This window comes from Cervus canadensis, chromosome 30 (genome assembly GCF_019320065.1).
Source record: "Cervus canadensis isolate Bull #8, Minnesota chromosome 30, ASM1932006v1, whole genome shotgun sequence".
NCBI lineage: Eukaryota > Metazoa > Chordata > Mammalia > Artiodactyla > Cervidae > Cervus > Cervus canadensis.
The window spans coordinates 33,972,670-33,991,706 of record NC_057415.1 but is presented as its reverse complement, the minus strand read 5'-3'; the positions used below and the strand labels follow the sequence as shown (position 1 = coordinate 33,991,706).

At 40.0% G+C, this 19,037-nt stretch overlaps 1 protein-coding gene across 5 annotated transcripts in view; it reads right to left on the bottom strand.

Annotated features, from left to right (window-relative positions):
* Positions 1–265: 265 nt before the first annotated feature.
* The window catches only part of KIAA1958 (KIAA1958 ortholog), a 120,413-nt gene continuing 101,641 nt past the window's right edge, over positions 266–19,037 (bottom strand). For 2 of the 5 annotated variants that reach the window (XM_043453373.1, XM_043453370.1), the window contains 2 exons: positions 16,148–16,320; positions 266–2,105 (listed from right to left, as the gene is read on the bottom strand). In XM_043453373.1, the coding sequence (XP_043309308.1) occupies positions 1,299–2,105; positions 16,148–16,320 (980 nt within the window). In that variant the 3' untranslated portion in view covers positions 266–1,298. Of the gene's footprint in view, positions 2,106–3,470; positions 4,374–10,979; positions 13,404–16,147; positions 16,321–19,037 lie in introns of those variants that run through there. The other 3 variants (XM_043453371.1, XM_043453372.1, XM_043453364.1) reach the window with 3 other exon arrangements.

Here is a 19,037-nt window from a genome sequence, read left to right as displayed (position 1 = left end):
TGGGTTCCTTTTTCACTTATAATTGAGAGCAGTTATTATAACTTTCTGTTAATGTGTGAATAACACACGGTCAGATTAAATCTCACCTGAGTGAAACGTGATCACACTGTGTTCATATCCCATCACCATGGTCTGATTTTTACCACTATATCCTTGATGCTGGGTTTGCTTACCTGGTAGGCTGACCCATCACCGTGTCCCAAGCATTGCTGCCAACCTCAAATGATGACATCTCTTGTGGCTGAAAGAGTCGTACTTTGACAAATATATTTCAAAACTCTTTAATATAAACACATTTGGGGATTTGTTTTCTTTGCAGCTTATTTTGTTGGACTTTTTTTCCCGGTTAAGCCTGAAAATTACTTTCAGTTGTTTTACAGATCCAGTGCTATATGCTGACAGAACTGCACAACACAAAGAACAGATTAAAAAAAAAACAAAACAAAAAAACCTCTAAACAGTGTTCAAACGAAAAGAGGTTTCACAGCACGCTGAGAAAGAAAATGTAGGCACTTCTGCTTCAGGAGGTTTTTCACGTTTTGATCACAGATTGCTTCTCCAAGATACTTTCTCTCACTGCAGGAAGTTCCCTCGAACCACCTAGTTCACTGGAAATCTTGTTCTCCCAAGCACTGTTTGGTGTATTAATCTTTTTTCATAAAACTGTCTCCATTGATGCAGAGAGCAAGTTCCTCCCAGGGCTAAGAGCAGTCCTGCGTTCCCATCAGCATGACTGAGTGGAGCTCCATGACCTTCCACCAAGCAAGGCTGCACGCTCTGCGGGATCACGTTATCCACCAACAAAACATAAACAGGAGTGCCAAGCACAAGTTTTCTCCTGGAAGTAGTTAACCTGTTTGCCTCTCTCTTCCTAGATCCTCACTGTAATTCATTAAAGTGTTTAGAGTCTTCAAAACATTCTAAAGCTACTAGGCTACTGGGATTTTTTTTTTTTAATGACTACTGAAACAGTTTTTTTTTTTTCTTTTTTTGAGAAAATCTGTGCTAAAAAGGCACTAGATAAAATGAACTTCCTCGCTCTTGTGTATGTAGTCATTTATACATTGTATTAGATTCTATAATTTAACAGAGGTGACACACATCTGGATAAAACATTCTAAATCTTCACTTGTCTACTTTCAGTTAAAAAAAAAAATCCGAAGTCAAAAGAAACAGGAAGTCCCACACCCTGACCACGAAGTCATGGTCATCCCGGCCTCCTCGGAGCTCTGGCCTTGGCTGCAGGGGGAGCGCCCCGACCAGGATGAGCGGGGTGGTGGCCGGGCCGCAGGGGACGCTCACTGGCAGCAGCCGTGGGAGCTGAGCCTCCTGGACACCTGAGTGAATGAGACGAAGGTGAAGTTCTCACAGTTTTCCAGCTTGACCTTCTTGGCTAAGTTCGGGACAACTCCCCGCAGAGACCGCAGGCCCATCCTCTGCTCCTCGTACCACACCCTGCCCATGTCTGCCCCCTCCTTCCTGGCTGTGAGGTAGAAAGGGGACTTGGCCTCCATCTGGCTGGGCGGCCGGTGCACGTACATGTACTTGTAGAGGAGGCAGTAAGGACACTGCTTGTGTCCCCTGGAATGCTCGTGGTAGATCTTGCCGTGGCACACTCGGGCGGAAGCACTCCGGCTCTCCCGCTTGACGCTGTCTGTCCGGGCGAAGTAGGACTGGTTCTGCGGGTCTTTGAGCAGCTCGATGTCGCCGTACATCAGATCAGCATGCTCCTGGAGCGTCCTCATGTTCAGGTACTGGCTGTTGTACTTGACCACGGTGGACAGGAGCGTGATAGGGCTGTCATCCCCCAGACACCCCGCCTGCCACATCTCCTCCTCGTCCGAGAGGGAGAAGTAGACAATATTGCGAGAACGAGCCCCTGACATCCCTGCCTTGCTCAGCACCCACAGCTTCTCCTTGAGTTTCTTGGTGGACGAGCTGAAGGTGCTGCTGGTGATGGAGAAGCCCACCCCTGCATTCTTCAGGATGCGATCCAGGCCTCGGCGGATGGCGTGGAGCGACGTGGCCAGGAAGTCTGAGCCGTCACTCTTCTTTACGGTGACGTAAAAGTTCTCGAGCAACTCGTTCAACTTCACTGCAGGGATCTCAAATGAGACAAACACTGAGGTTACACGTTTTGCGGACACCCAGGTAGCCAGACCCCTCCTTCCTTCTCCTGATCCTCACTGGGGGCTGTGCTGGGGACAGCCCTCTAGAGGGCTGCCTTCTTAGCATGAAATAATGGAAAAAACAGTGAGCCTCACGCTGGGAGATCTAGGTTCCACACTAGGCTCTTTAGACATCAGTGTTTCAAGCAACAAGACAGGAGATGATAACATACCTTCTCAAAGCATTATTGTAATGCTTAAATAAAGTAGTGGACATGAAAGGGTTTGTAAACAGTAATGAACACATATATATACAACATAAATATATATACACATACATTTTATTACTGGCCTTTGTACTGACTCTTTGTCTCTAGAAAGCCCTTTCTTCTCTTCTAGCAAATCATTTCCTTCCCGCCCCTTCAATAAAACTCAACCATCCTCTCCGAAGCATGCCTGAATTAAACTGATCAAACTCTGAATCATTCCAACATTAATTTCCTTGATCTCTGCAGTTTGGCATAGCTGGTATGAAACATTCTACACAGAAAGACGACTGACATGTCCAATTTGTACAGCAAGATTTTGCCTTGATCTTTTACCTGAATTTATCTGAATAAGTTTGGAAATATCTGTGACTTAATGTTCCATGGAGTTTCAATATCAATATTTGCTCAAAAGATATGAAAAACTTAATGATTATACTGACAATTAAAGAGTGCTCCTTAGGTATGGTAGGAGGAGCTGGAAGGTTGGCTGCAAAGAAAGCTTTACTTTCAAGAGGGAGTCATAAAGATAAAACAAGACCTTGCTCATTGCCAATTTAGGTTGAATATACATTCTAGGGCAAAAGATAGTCTCAATACAAAATGTTTTAAAAGTAGAAACTATACAGGTAACTTTCATTCTTCTAAGAGCCCTTGCGTCAAAGAGAAAATAAAAACAGAATTATGCATTAAAAATGAACCAAACTGAAAACGTTAGATATCAAAATGTATGAGATGTCACCAAATACATTCCAAAAACATCACAGCCTTAAATGACTTTGTTAGAAACTTTATTGAAAATAAGCAAACATTATTCAACACAAAAGGCTAGAAAAAGTAGATCAAATTCAAAAATAGTAGAGTAAATCAATAAAAATAAAACAAATTAATGAACTGGAAAAGATATAAATTGGGATAGATAAAAAATGAAACTATTACAAACTCCTAGCAAATATGACAGAAAGAAAGAGAAAGAAGAGAAAAGGAAATATACATATAGATAATTTCAGGAATGAGAAAGACTATAACTATCAAAAACAAAGAATATTATAAACTTTATTCATATTAATTTGAAAATATAAATAACCTGAACAATTCCCTAGCAAAATATAAGTTACCAAAGTTAGTTCAATAAGAGGTAAAAGATCTGAGTGAAATGATTGCCAAAAATGTATGTCACTCATAAAGAGATGGCATTATGGAGTCAATTCAGCTTTTCTTTTGTATTTAAACAATTTTGGAGCACAGAAAAAAAGAAGCGTTCTTCATTTTTTTTCCCTAATCCAACTCTGACAGATATTATACCAAAAAACAAAGTATATGAGTATAAATGTACTAAGTAAAATACTGGTGATTTCCGTTTTGCATGGCACAAATGTTAAACAAAAGGCATACATGTTAGAAGCACGCAAACAAGGATACGGTTCTGAAATGCACAAGTAGCAGTCAATATGGTACCAACAAAATAAGTGCTGCTTCTGTTACCACATCAAATTCAGGACTGCAGGAAAGCAAGGGACATGGAGACCAGCAGGGATTACGGCAGAGTGTAAGGATGATTCAAACGTAATAAAGAATGTAACTAACTCATTCCATGTATCAAGGAAAAGTAATAGGAACTTGATAATTACTGAAAAATTATTTGAAAGAATGTGCTATCCCATTTCAAATTTTTAAAAATTCAAACTAGGAACTTCCTTGGTGACACAGTATATAAAAGAATCCGCCTGCCAATGCCGGGGACCTGGGTTCAACCCCTGGTTCAGGAAGATTCCACATGTCTGGGAGCAACTAAGCTGGTATGCCACAACTACTGATCCAGTGCTCTAGAGCCGAGCCCTAACTACCGAATCCGAGAGTCACAACTTCGGGGGCCCGCACACCTAGAGCCTGCGCTCCGTAGCAAGAGAAGCCACCGCAATGAGAAGCCTGGGCACCACGACGAAGAGCAGCCCCTGCTCACCGCAACTAGAGAAAGTCTGTGCGCAGCAACGAAGACCTAGTGCAACCAGAAAGATAAATTAAATTAAAAGGAAAAAAATTCAAACTAAACTCAGATTGGAAGAAAAAATATCCTCTTAGTATGATGAAGACTATTTTACAGACATGAACTATAAAAACTATACCCAAGATGAAAACATTAAAATCTTTTTTTATGAAGTCAGGAACAGGATGAGAATGATGAATATCACTGTTATTACATAACATGCTCTAAAGATTCTGACCAAGTAAGAGACAAAAAAGAAATTACACACACACACACATGTATATATGCATACAGGAAAGGAAAAAGAAAAAATATAACTGTTTTCTGATCATCTAAATGTTGGTCTAGGAAACTCCAAGAGATTCAGTCAAAAAGCCATCAGAAAGAAGAGAGTAGCTGCACATAAAATATAAAAAGCAGTAGCTTTCTTACGTCCCAGTAACAGTTAACATAACTTCCCAATTACCATGACACCCAAACTCAGCTGGTTTCAGATTTTTATGTCGTCATTTGAAACTTCCTACTTGCAGGTGTTAACCTCTCTTTGTATTAGCTGGGATTCATGTGGTTACAAGAGAGAGAAACCAGATCTGAACAAGCCTAGGCCAAGAGGGCTATCAGAATTGGTGGATTTCAAGGCTCTCAGGATTCCATCTCTTAAGTTTCTGCATCTCTGTACAAAGCAGCTTTCTTTATGTAGCCACCTAGCACTCCACAAGGTTTACATCTTACAGCTTCAAATACTGGCAAAAGGCCAACTCTTATTTTCAGTAGAACAAAAAAAAACGAAGGGGGGATTTTGATTGGCTCACTCTTAATCCAAACAACTGACGAAAAGGTGGTCCACTGTACTAACATAATGGCTTCTGTGGGGATTGTAGGAGAGCAAAGGTTTCTTAAAGAAGAGGTTTTGGGCAGAAAATCATATTACCTTAGTGTCTAAAAATAAAACAAGTAACTTCTGACAGTTTCCTGTTGCCCTTAGGATAAATTCCAAATCTTTCCCTTATATGCAAGTCTTCACAATCTGCTTCCATACAATAGTAGACTGCTTGCAAAGACGGACACCACAACCTCTCTCCATCCGGTTCCTATCAGTTCAGTTAGATCAGTTGATCAGTTGTGTCTGACTCTTTGCGACCCCAGGGACTGCAGCACGCCAGGCTTCCCTGTCCATCACCAATTCCTGGAGCTTGCTCAAACTCTTGTCCATTGAGTCAGTGATGCCATCCAACCATCTCATCCTCTGTTGTCCCCTTCTCCTCCTGCCTTCAATCTTTCCCAGCATCAGGGTCTTTTCCCATGAATCAGCTCTTAGCATCAGGTGGCCAAAGTAGCAGAGCTTCAGCTTCAGCATCAATTCTTGCAATGAATATTCAGGGTTGATTTCCTTTAAGATTGACCCGTTTGATTTCCTTGCAGTCCAAGAGACTCTCGAGAGTCTTCTCCAACACCACAGCTCAAAAGCATCAATTCTTCTGTGCTCAGTTTTCTTTATAGCCCAACTCTACATCCATACATGACTACTGGGAAAAAAATAGCTTTGACTAGATGGGTCTTTGTCAGCAAGGTATGTCTCTGCTTTTTAATATGCTGTCTAGGTTGGTCATTAACTTTTCTTCCAAGGAGCAAGCATCTTTTAATTTCATGGCTGCAGTCACCATCTGCAGTGATTTTGGAACCCAAAAAATAAAGTCTGTCACTGCTTCCCCATCTATTTGCCATGAAGTGACGGGACTGGATGCCATGATCTTAAGTTTTCTGAATGTTGGTTTTTAAGCCAGCTTCTTCACTCTCCTCTTTCACTTTCATCAAGACGCTCTTTAGTTCTTCTTCGCTTTTTGCCATAAGGGTGGTGTCATCTGCATATCTGAGGTCATTGATATTTCTCCTGGCAATCTTGATTCCAGCTTGTCCTTCATCCAGCCCGGCATTTCTCATGATGTACTCTGCATATCAGTTAAATAAGCAGAGTGACAATATACAGCCTTGACGTACTCCTTTCCCAATTCTGAACCAGTCCATTGTTCCATGTCTGGTTCTAACTGTTGCTTCTTGACCTGCATACAGTTTTCTCAGGAGGCAGGTCAGGTGGTCTGGTATTCCCATCTCTTTAAGAATTTTCCACAGTTTGCTGTGATACACACACTCAAAGGCTTTGGCATAGTCAATAAAACACAAGTAGATTTTTTCTGGAACTCTCTCGCTTTCTCAATGATCCAACAGATGTTGTCAATTTGATCTCTGCCTTGTCTAAATTCAGCTTGAACATCTGGAAGTTCTTGGTTCACATACCACTGAAGCCCAGCTTGGAGAATTTTGAGCACTACTTTGCTAGCATGTGAGATGAGTGCTACTATTTTTTGGCATTGCCTTTGGGATTGGAATGAAAACAGACCTTTTCCAGTCCTGTGGCCACTGCTGAGTTTTCCAAATTTGCTGGCATATTGAGTGCAGCACTTTCATAGCATCATCTTTTAGGATTTGAAATAACTCAGCTGAAATTCCATCACCTCCACTAGCTTTGTTTATAGTGATGCTTCCTAAGGCCCACTTCACTTCACACTCTAGGATGTCTGGCTCTAGGTGAGTGATCACACCATCATGGTTATCTGAGTCATTAAGATCTTTTTTGTACAGTTCTCCTGATGAGGTCACAAAGAGTCAGACACAACTGAGCAACTGAACGAACTGACTCTGTATTTGTGCCAACTGACTCTGTATTCTTGCCATATCTTCTGTTTCTGTTAGGTCTATACAGTTTCTGTCCCTTATTGTGCCCATCTTTGCATGAAATGTTCCCTTGGTATCTCTAATTTTCTTGAAGAGATTTCTTGTCTTTCCCATTCTATTATTTTCCTCTATTTCCTTGCACTGATAACTGAGGATCTCCTTGCTATTCTTGCTCTTTTCTCTCCTTGCTATTTTTTGGAACTATGCATTCAGATGGATATATTTTTCCTTTTCTTCTTTGCCTTTTGCTTCTCTTCTCAGTTATTTGTAAGGTCTTCTCAGACAACCATTTTACCATTTTGCATTTCCTTTGCATGGGGATGGTTGTGATAACCACCTCCCGTACAGTGTTACAAACCTCTGTCCACAGTTCTTCTGGGACTCTGTCTATCAGATCTAATCCCTTGAATCTATTTGTCATTTCCATTGTATAAGCCTAAGGGATTTGATTTAGGTCATACCTGAATGGTCTAGTGGTTTTCCCAACTTTCTTCAATTTAAGTCTGACCTTTGCAATAAGGAATTCTTCATCTCATCCAGTCAGCCCCTGGTCTTGTTTTTTTCTGTAGAGCTTGTTTTGCTATAGAGCATCTCCATCTTCAGCTGCAAAGAATATAATCAATCTGACTTTGGTAATGACCATCTGGTGATGTCCATGTGTAGAGTCATCTCTTGTGTTGTTGGAAAAGGGTGTTTGCTATGACCAGTGGGTTCTCTTGGCCAAATTCTGTTAGCCTTTGCCCTACTTCATTTTATACTCCAAGGCTAAACTTGCCTGTTACTCCAGGTATCTCTGACTTCCTACTTTTGCACTGCAGTCCCCATATGATGAAAAGGACAGCTATTTTTTGCGTGACAGTTTTCTTTATACTCTGCTTTCCAGCTTCACTGAACTCTGTGCCAGTCCTATAAACCACAAGGCTCTTTCATGCTTCCAAGTCTGCATATGCTACTTCCTCTACCTAGAAAGCTCCCCCTGCCCCCAATCTTCTCTATCTGGAAAACCTCTATTCCTTATTTCAGATCGAGCTCAAATTCCGCTCTTTATATAGAAGACTACTCCAGCTTCCCTAAGCAAGTTACTCTCTCAACTGGGATCCCACAAATCTTCTTAGAAAAAGTAACTGTATTTATTTATTTATTCTTGGTTGTGCAGGGGCTTCCCTCCTGCTCTGGCTTTTCTCTAGTTAAGAGAAAGCGGGGCTACTCTCTAGCTGCCGGGGTGGGCTTCTCATTGCAGTGGCGTCTCTTGTCACGGAGTGCTGGCTCTGGGCTGTGCTGGCTTTGGTGACTGCAGACACGGCGGCTCATTCGTCGTGGTTCCCAGGCTCCAGAGCACACTCTCAGGAGTTGTGGCACAAGGGCTTAGTTGCTCTGCAGCAGGTGGGATCTTCCAGGATCAGGGATTCAACCCGTGTCTCCTGCATTGGCAGGCAGATTCTTTACCCCTGAGCCATGAGGGAAGCCCCCCCACAACTCTTAAATTTAAATTTTATTACAGCCCTCTCCACATTGCACAGGCTTTTATCTATTTATAGGTCTGTCTCTCAAAGTGGACTGAAAGCTTCCTGAAGGCAAGAATGACATCTCACACACGACTAGTTCTTTATGTTGAAGATCCCTACTAGCAGGTCTGAAATGTATCATTGATACCCCATGAACTGACAAACATGGGTTAAAGCAGAGTCAGGAGAACCAAGCTGACTTAGGGTGCAGATCATTTCTCTTGATTTATACCACAAGTTTCAAAGAAAAATTACAGCAAAAGCAATTCCTGGAGAAATGTCAAGTCACAAAATTTATATTCTCTGCACACAAGCAACTGTTCATTCTGGCCCATTCTGGCTGCCTCCTTAGTTTTCTCAGATTAAGTTTTGGTTGATGGCCATTCCTCCAGGTCTTTAATTTGTTATGAAGACACTGCCAAAAACTATTTCCCTCCATAAGCCACTCTGAACAGATATACTACATTCAATTCACTATGAATTGCAAACCTGGCTTCCCTGATGTGAAAATGACCAAAGAGAAGTAAGAGCTTGGTCATGGGGCAGACGACTCCAGATAGGAAAGAACAGTATAAGAAGACTGACCTGCAGATAAACCCCAAAGTTTTGGAACTATGCAGTAATCCTTGGCAACTGAAAGAATGATAAGACATGCAAAACCAAGAGTGACTTTTGGGGAATGCCTCAAACTTCCTTTTGTGATAATCTTGACCAGGGGATGAAGAAAGTGGAGAAAATGCTCGTGAACTATACATACTCTAATAGGAAAACAAAACAAATCTTCAAGTAACCATTGCTGACAACAGAAATGATTTCACTTTTGTAGTTACCAAATTTCCATTTATTGAGAAAGACAGATACAAACTTCAAGAGGCTCTATTTTCTCAGTAAGCCTAAGGAATATATAAATCAATGAGACAGCAACTTTGAGAAAGACGTACTAGTGAGGATTAGATTACATTTATGAAGAAAAAACACTATGTCGAACACATGTAATAGACCACAGAGTAATGAAAGAGTGAGACTGGCAGGGTACATTCTGCTTATTGAGATGACATTTTGAAGTCTGATCTGATTTCTTGCCTTCCTCCTTAAAAAAAAAAGAAACTAAATTTGAAGTCTGAAGTGAAGTGTTAGCTGCTCAGTCATGTCTGACTCTTTGTGACCTTATGGACTGTAAGCCCGCCAGGCTCCTCTGTCCATGGGATTTCCCAGGCAAGAATACTGGAATGGGTAGAAATTTCCTTCTCCAGGGGATCTTCCTGAACCATGGATCAAAGCCAGGCCTCCCGCCTTGCAGGTGGATTCTATACCGTCTGTGCCACCAGGGAAGCCAGCTGCCATACCATGATCAACAGCTGTAACTATCTTGTCTGCTGCTAGCTATATCTATCTTGAGAGACACAACTAGACTAAAAATACCTTGCACTGGGACCAAAAAAGTGAGATTAAAGACTGTAGACCTTGATGCCACAATTCCTTTTAACTAAATACTGCTAATTCTCTAAGAGACTGGTCTTTCTTAAGAATTTCTCATTAAAAATATTTAAGTGGCCCATGTGAGACAGAGGATTGAAATATATTTTCTTCTTCATCTACATTCCTCTAGACAACACAGGAGAAACTACCTAGAAGTGATGATAAAGCACATCCAACTGGACAGGTGAGACATTTTCACCACCGGGGATGTATATGTTACCTAAGCTGTGGAGGTTGTGGGGAAATGAGGCTCTTTCCATGGATTCCTGCAAGGAAGTGTAAAGTTTCCCAGTAACAGATAACTGTCTTCATAGTGACTTCACAAAGTCTGGAAGACAAGATCCTCTGGCCTAGAAAAGGTTAAGGTTAAGGGCTGAAGAAATGGTGATGAAGGCCTACGAGAATAGATGAGTTTTTAAATTTTTATGAATGAAGGTGAATTGTTACATTTAAATTGATTTATTTGCTAGGTTATTACAGTAAGATACACATACAATTTCCCATCTTAATAATTTACAAGTGTACCATCCACTGGCATTAAAAGTACATTCGCAATGTGGTGCAACCATCATCACTACTTATTTCCAGAATTTTTTTAAAAAGAAACTGTATTCATTAAACAGTAACTCCACATTTCCTCCTCCCACCAGCCCCTACTAATCTCTATTATACTTTTTGTCTCTATAAACTTGACTGTTCTACCTACCTTGCACAAATGGAACAAGACATATTTGTTCTTTTGTGTCTGACATTTCACATAGTATAACATGTTAAAGGTTCAGCCATGCTGTAAGCATGTATCAGTACTTCATTTCTTTTTGTTGACAGATAATATTCCATTGTATAGATAGGCCACATTTTGTTTATCCATTTATCTGCTGATGGACATTTGGATGTCTGGATTATATTTTGGCTATTGTGAATAATGCTACAACAAACACTTGTGTACAGGTTTTTGCATAGATGTATGTTTTAAATTTTCTTGAGTTTATGCCCATGAATGGAATTTCTGTGTGATACAGTAACTCTAAGTTTAACTCTTAGTGAACTGCCAGACTTTCCAAAGCAGCTGCATCATTTCACATTCCCACCAGGACTGTGTAAGAGCGTATGAAGGTTCCAATTTCAACACTTGTTATCTTTCTCTTTTTTATTCTAGTCTTCCTACTGAATGTGAAGTAGAATCTCATGTGGTTTAGACTTGCATTTCCCTGAGGTCTAATGAAGTTGAGCATCTTTTCATGTGCTTATCTTCATCATAATAACTGCTTAATGTCCTTATCTGCTAATTCTAAAATCTGTATCAGTTCTGGGTTGGTTTTGATTGATTCATTCTTTAAGTGATATATTTTCTTGCTTCTTGGCATGTCTGCAAATTTTTGCTTACTTGCCAGACATTCTAAATTTTCTTTCTTGGGGTCTGGATATTCTTATAATCCTATAAATGTCATTAAGGTCTGCTCTAGGACATAGTTAAATTACTTAGAAACTGTTGGATCCTTTTGGGTCTTGCTTTTTCTTCATTAAAAAATTAAGATGTAATTTCCATATAACACTATCAGTTTTAGGTATATAACATAATGTTTTGAAATTTATATATATTGCAAAATGATCACCACAATAAATCTAGTCAACAGCCATCACCACATATAGTTTAATTTTTTTCCTTGTAATGAGAACTTTTAAGATTTACTCTCTTAGCAATTTTCAAATACACAATACAGTATTATTCACTACAGTCAACAAGCTATAACATTACATCCCCAGGCATTTTGACCACCTTCACCCATTTCAACACCCCTCATTCCCAATGTCTAGCAACCAACAATCTGTTCTTTGTGCTCTGAGGTTTTTGCTTTTAGATTCCACATAAAAGTGAGATCATATGGTATTTGTCTTTCTCTATCTGAGTTACTTCACTTAGTATATAATGCCCTCGAGGTTCAAACATGTTGTTGCAAATGGCAAGATTTTCTTCGCTTTTATGGCTGAGTAATATTCCACTGGGTATATACACCATATATTCTTCATCCATCTATGGACACTTAGGCTGATTCCATGTCTTGGCTATTGTAAACAATGCTGCAATGAACAGAGAGGTGTATATATCCTTTCGAGTTAATGTTTTCACTTCCTTTAGATAAAGGATTGTATGGTAGTTCATGTTTTGATAATAGCCATCATAACAGATGTGAGGTGATAGCTCATTGTGGTTTTGAGTTGCATTTCCCTGATGATGATTAGTGATATCCTACCTTCTCATGTAGCTGGGTCTTGCTTTTAAGATTTGCTGGGTGGGATCAGAGCAAAGCTCAATCCATGGCTAATTATTCTCCACATGTGATGCAAGACCTTTCTGAATATTCTACCCCATGAATCCTGAGGTTTTTCCAGTCTGACTGGCGGGGAGAGGCCCTATTTCCAGTTCGCTGCTAGCTCCAGGTACTAATACCTTTCATTCTTCCAGGTGTTTTGTTTTGCCCCCCTCACGTAGTTTCCTCACATGTAGATGTTGATCAGTATTCAGCTGAATATTTGAGATGGAATATGTTCAGTTGTCTCAGGTTCTCTTTCTGGGTAACTCTCTACTTTCAAATATTCTGTTAATGACAATTCTAGTCACTGGGTCTCTCTGGACTCTGAGCTCTATCTCCTCAACTCAGCAAGTCTGCTGGGCTCTGCCTGCGTGCCTCGCCCTGCACCACAGCCCTGCAGACTCTCTCAAGGCAGCAAGCTGGGGCACACCCAAGGGTCACCTTGTTTCCCATCTCTCAGAGATCACTGCCCTATGTGTGTTATATAGTCACTTGCATATCACTTGTATCATTTGTCTGTTTTTTGGTTGTTTTTGGCAGGGGAATGCAAATCTCCTCCAAATTGGTTGGAAGTGAAAGATTTAACTCACTTTTCTCCTGGGTATGGGTTACATGTTCCCACTTCTTCCTATGAATAGCAACTTCTGATCGGACGCTAGAAACCATGGATTTTACATTATTAAATTCTGGATTTGTCCCATCTTTTCGATGAATGTCGTAGTTTCTTTCTAGTTGTTCTCACGTCCCCATCCTCCCCGAGTTCTGATTTCTGTCTCCCCTCAACGCAGCGAGATTGCCAGGCTCAGTCTGGGCTCTCCACTCTTCCCTGCAGTTTAGAGACTGTCTCCAGGCAGAAAGCCTGGGAGGTGGTGGCACTCATCCCAGGGATCAAGTCTGCGTTGTCTGTTCTGTCGGAAGACTTCCTTCAGACATTTTGCTCAGTTTTCCGGTTGCTACAGGAGGGTGATTCTGGACCCTTCTATTCCCTTATGATCACAAGTGGAAACGATCTGCCAGATTGTTTTGGTTAGTGTGGTGTTGCTTGTTCATTTTTATAATTCTTTTCATTCCTCTGACAAACAGTACATACACACTTAGCCTATAACCTACTATCTGAAGTTCCTGCTGTCTAAACCTGTTCTTTTCTGTTTCTAATCATTCTCATTCATGGTGGTTTATTTCCTTAAGTGGCTTGTGATTTTTTTTTTTTTTATGAGCACATATTTAGTTGATCTTTATTAACCTGTGAAAAATTTGCACCTATATGTTGGATGTTTCCCTTCAAAGATTATTAGCATATGACTCTGCAAGGAGCCAGGGTATGCTATTGACTTGGAACTTTCAGGGTCTTCTCAGTAAATGGTTCTTCAGTTTCGCTCCTTGTCACCTCCCTTCCTCAGTGGATGCTATTAACATAAGCCCTGAGGGGACAGCCTGATTTTCATAGGTGCTTACTGCTCACACCGCTTCAGTTTCAGCCCTTAGAAGACTCTGCTTCTTTTTGCAAAGGTACCTCACAGTATCTAGGGCACCATGCTTCCAGATGTAGAAACTTGGATTTCCTATTTCATCTCTTGTTGGTACCCTAAACACATCACCCAAACCTAGAGGTATCACTTGCCTTTGGGCTTCAACTTTGACTTCTATTTGCAACACCTCTGAATTCAGACTTCCAGCTTTAATATTTCCCCCATGTTTTAAATTTCATGTTCCCAAATTTGACATATCCATCTGGTAGATGTATCTATTATTTATTTACATTCAACATATCCAAATCAAAGTACATATTTCTCTTCTTTTTTTTGTCTTAAAAAATGTTAATTTGATGTAATTTTAGACTTACAAGAATAGTAGAGAGAATCCCCAACTAGTCTTCATTGAGCTTCTCCTAATGTTACTATCTTACAGAACAGTTATTGAAACCAGGAAATTAACATTGTTGCAATGCTATTAGCTAAACTTCAGACTTAAAATCACATTTCCCCTTTTTCTCCAGTAAAATTTCCTTCCTGCACCAATAGAATCCCACATTTCATCTAGCTGTCATCTCTCCTTTAGTTCAGTTCAGTTCAGTCACTCAGTCATGTCCGACTCTCTGCGACTGCATGGACTGCAGCAAGCCTTAGTTTCCCCAAACTGTGACCATTTCTCTATCTTAGTATCTTCTGTGACCTTGATGCATTCCATGATACATTTGGAGAGTACCAGTTAAGCATTTTGTTGAATTTTCCTCAATCTGGATTTGTCTGCTCTTTTATCATGAGTACACTGAGGTCATGAATTTTTAAGAAAAAAATCCCATACATGCAATGTGTTGTCCCTAAGCACATGGGAAATATTAATCTTGATCACTATTAAAGTGGCATCTGCCAGGGTTCTCCTCTGAATAGTTACTATTTCTCTCTAGCCATATTTAAGAGGGTCTTACGTTGATGCAACACAAAAATCCTGTTTATCCTTAAACTTTCACCACTAATTTTGCCATTAACAGTGGAGTCTTGCCTGTAGCAATTATCATTGTGGTGTTCTATGGTGATTATATACCTCTCTTGTTCTACATTTTAAAACAATTAATTAATTAATTTTAATTGGAGGCTAATTACTTTACAATATTGTGGTGGTTTTTGCCATACATTGACATGAATCAGCCACAGGTGAACATGTCCCCCATATCAAACCCCCCTCCCACCCCCCTCCCCATCCCCTCCCTCTGAGTTGTCCCAGGGCACCAGCTTTGAGTGCCCTGTTTCATGCATCAAACTTGGACTGGTCATCTATTTCACATATGGTAATATACATGTTTCAATGCTATTCTCTCAAATTATCCCACCCTTACCTTTTCCCACAGAGTCCGAAAGTCTGATCTTTATACCTGTGTCTCTTTTGCTGTCTCACGTATAGGGTCATCATTAGCATCTTTCTAAATTCCATATATATGCATTAATATACTGTATTGGTATTTTTCTTTCTGACTTCTGTCTCTACACGTCCTACAATTTTTCCTTCTGTTAACAAATGTCAAACATTTCAAATTAGAAGAGATTTTAAGAGCTTGTTTTACAACTGGGAAAATTAACAATCTATCAAATACATTTTTTGCTCATCACTTCCAATTAATTGCTCTAAAATGTTACATTTCTTACATTCCTTCCTGTTCAAAAGAAATTCAGTGTTTCCCCTTCACCTACCCCTAAATTTGCAGATCCTACGGTCAGTGTTCTCCCTATGATGACAGTCCCTTCCCTGCTGCTCCTGCAATCATCTTTCAAATAAACTCTCTCCTTATAAAGAAACACAGAAAAAAACTTCAGTGGCCAATATTCACAAGATTTTGGCTTGGCATTTAAGGGTTATCAGAATCTAGCTTTATAGTTCATTGTTCCCATACGCGAAGCCTCCGCTGCAGGCAGGTGAATATGTCCCTCTGAATTTTACTCTTCTTACATGATTCAGCTAGAAGACTCATGTCTTTATCCAATTCTCTTGAAACTCTACCTCTCTCTCAAATACAAAATTAAGTTTAAGTATAAATTCCTTTGTCAGTCTCAACAAAGTGAAATTAATTTACCCATCCGGATTTTTTGGCATTTAAATTCTGCTTTGTACTGTGGATATTTTTCTATTTTAGGGTCTTTTCAAAGTTTCCCCAGACAGAAAGCACCTGTTCCATGTTCCCCACAATGCTTAGCACCCTGCCTGACACAGGCAGGCTCAGTAAAGCTGGCTGTAAGAAGTAAAGTCAAGAGTTTCTTACCTTGGTGATGTCTGTGTGATCTTTGAGCCCATTGGTCATGCACCAATATCGCCACACATTCAGGGCATACCGTGTGGCTTTGGTCGTATTTGGGCTTACTGCACTGGTACATAGATCATTCAAGTCATCATTAATATTAAATACAGGAAATTTGTTGAGCTTAGTAGAATAGGCTAGAAAGAAAAACAATAAAAGGCATTAAAATAATTTGCCATTCCCATCTTTGGAGAATTACATCTTTGGATCATGTTAAATAACAGAAAACTTCTAAGAGACAACCCTTTAAGAAAAGAAAATTTCTATCAAGTATATCTATATTAGAGTATAGTATAGAACAATATTTCCAGCTTTAAATCATGCAGTATCCTAGGATTTAATCCCCCAAATTTTGCCATATATACTAACTGATGCACTAATGCAGGCATTTCAGTAACAGCTGTGGAAAAATGAATGAGGAGAAACAAAGAATGATTCAAAAATTTTCACTGAAAAAAATAGCATTTCAACAAGAAAGAAGGGGAAGAAAAGGAAAAACAAGCTATACATTCTTTCTCTTTACCTTAAGCACATGAAGAACTCTTTTTCTGTAATAAATAGCCTCAAAAGTGTTATGTGTCATTCTGGGCAGCTTCAAATTAAATGGTATTAGAATATTTCTTTATTTCTTTTCACAAACTGATAAAGAGAGAGATTTCAACCCTGACTCCACAACCCGGCTGCTAGCTTAGAATCTGAATGGAAGGTCAAATAGAATATTAGGGAAAGAGAAGGGGTACACCAGAGAGGCTCACATCTGAGAATGAACAGATTGTAATTTATAACTGCTAAATGATTTTAGATGAAGACTTCTCTTTTTCAATGGGTCCACTGGTTGCCAAAGAAATACCTAAATTTATAACCATTAGCTGGCCTTTCTTCATACTCTGTGATCTACTAAAGCTGGGCTTAAACTGTTCAAATTATTGTCTTTTGAAAGAAATAAAAGTTAAGGTAAAAACCACCGCAAAGTAAAAAGAATGCCAACTTGTACTCTAACCAGTGATTTTGACCCACTTTGGAATGTTTCTGAATTCAAACCGGACTCAAAAGGCTAAGAAATAGCAAAACCAAAAGCTAACACATTACCAAGGTGATCTGCAAAGTGCTTGTATCTGACTCACCTCACCTGTCTCTGCTCCCAGTAAGGAACCCAAACCACCAGCCTCCTGTGTTTTCCAGCATCCTCCTGTGCCCAGGACACCACATCACACCCTCCCCTCACACCCCGAGAAACCTCCCTCAGGTCTTTGTGCCAATCAAATAGCGTGTTTTTTCAATTCCAATTGCAAACTCTTTCCCCATACAACCCAACTCCCTCATTCTCACTTTCAGTATGAGCCCCACATTTGCTTTCTTATTCCTTAGAACTAATAATATAATTGTGCCCTGAAGATCTCTTCAGTTGGTTTATATGATCCTTAAGACTGTGTCTTCATCCTTTAAGTTGGCTTTGAATTGCTGAACACACAATCTGCTTTAATAAATGCTTAAAGTAAGACAGAAACAACGCTAGAAATGCTTTCCAAAGCAACTGAGACATGTAGGCATATTCCTCTCACCACCTTCCTAAACAGACATATAGCTAGTATTATTTCTGGGACTTGCTTGATAATGAAAGGATTCTAGTATAAAATTTATTATTATGTCCAGCACTAATTAAATGTTCACTATATGCTAAGGGTCATATAAATTATCTGCGTCTCTAAGCAATCCTACTGTTGTACCCATTTTACAGGTAAGGAATCTGAACCTCATACACTTCAAACATCATTCATCCAATATCTGCTGAGGTACTCTCTCTGTACCAGGCACTGTGCTGTCCCAAGTCGTGGAGTTGGGACAATATTAGAGCCAACGCCTGGTTTGCTCCTGGGTCCTGCTGAGTCCACTCTGGTCACTACAGCAAAGAAACCGGGTGCTACAGGGATACAGCGCTTAGTAAGGAACACAATTTAGGTACTAGCTACCTGTGCTTCTGAAAAACATCCTTGCCTCCCAAATTTACTCAGGTTAACCTTCATAAGTCTGATTTAAATAACCACTATAGTCACTATAGCTTTTCTGAACAACAGTAAAAAAATGACTTATTTGCAACACAGCCTAGTCCCCATAACTTTAAGATGCTTAGGAGTAGAAAAGAGTCACGTTGCAAGACAGGATGCCTAAGTTTAATTATTACATTAAACAATTCTAAGGGCTTAAATAATTTAATTTTCTATCACACAAACAGAGACTGTACACTGAAAATGGAAACCAAGTCCTAGTATTTAAAGAAACAGGAAAAGAAGGCTTGTATACTTACATAATGGGAAAAGAAACTTGTGAAAATGAAACGACATACACGGTTCCTTCATGACTGTATTTAAGGATTAAATTATGTCTCTTTAACTGCTTTTTAAAAATTCTGAGTAGAAATTGTAGTGTTATGGTGCTGAGGACATTTTTAGGAGAGCATCCTCATGGAGAAACAAACGAAAGAATTACAGCTGAATACAGGGAAAAGAAGGGACTAGTAAAGAAGGTTTTGAGTGATTCCCCCCTAGAGAACAGGCAAACGCTGAGCTCAGAGTTAGGAGGGTCCGTGGGAGTAGAGCCTCAGGATGGCCAGATCCGAATGATTATCCTACTTTCTACACACAGCTTCCACTGACATCATTTATGGCACAGTGTGTAAAGTGAGTGGATCTGCAGTGGAAGGCGACTACCACCAAGGTCAGAGAGAAAAGGGGGCACTGCCTAAGGTAACTCCAGGCAGCCCCATTGGATAGAGAGGGGAAAACAGGAAAGCAGCTATAAAAAGGTAAGAAACCCCCAAATGTACTCCATCTCTCAGGCAGCACCTCTGCTGTGT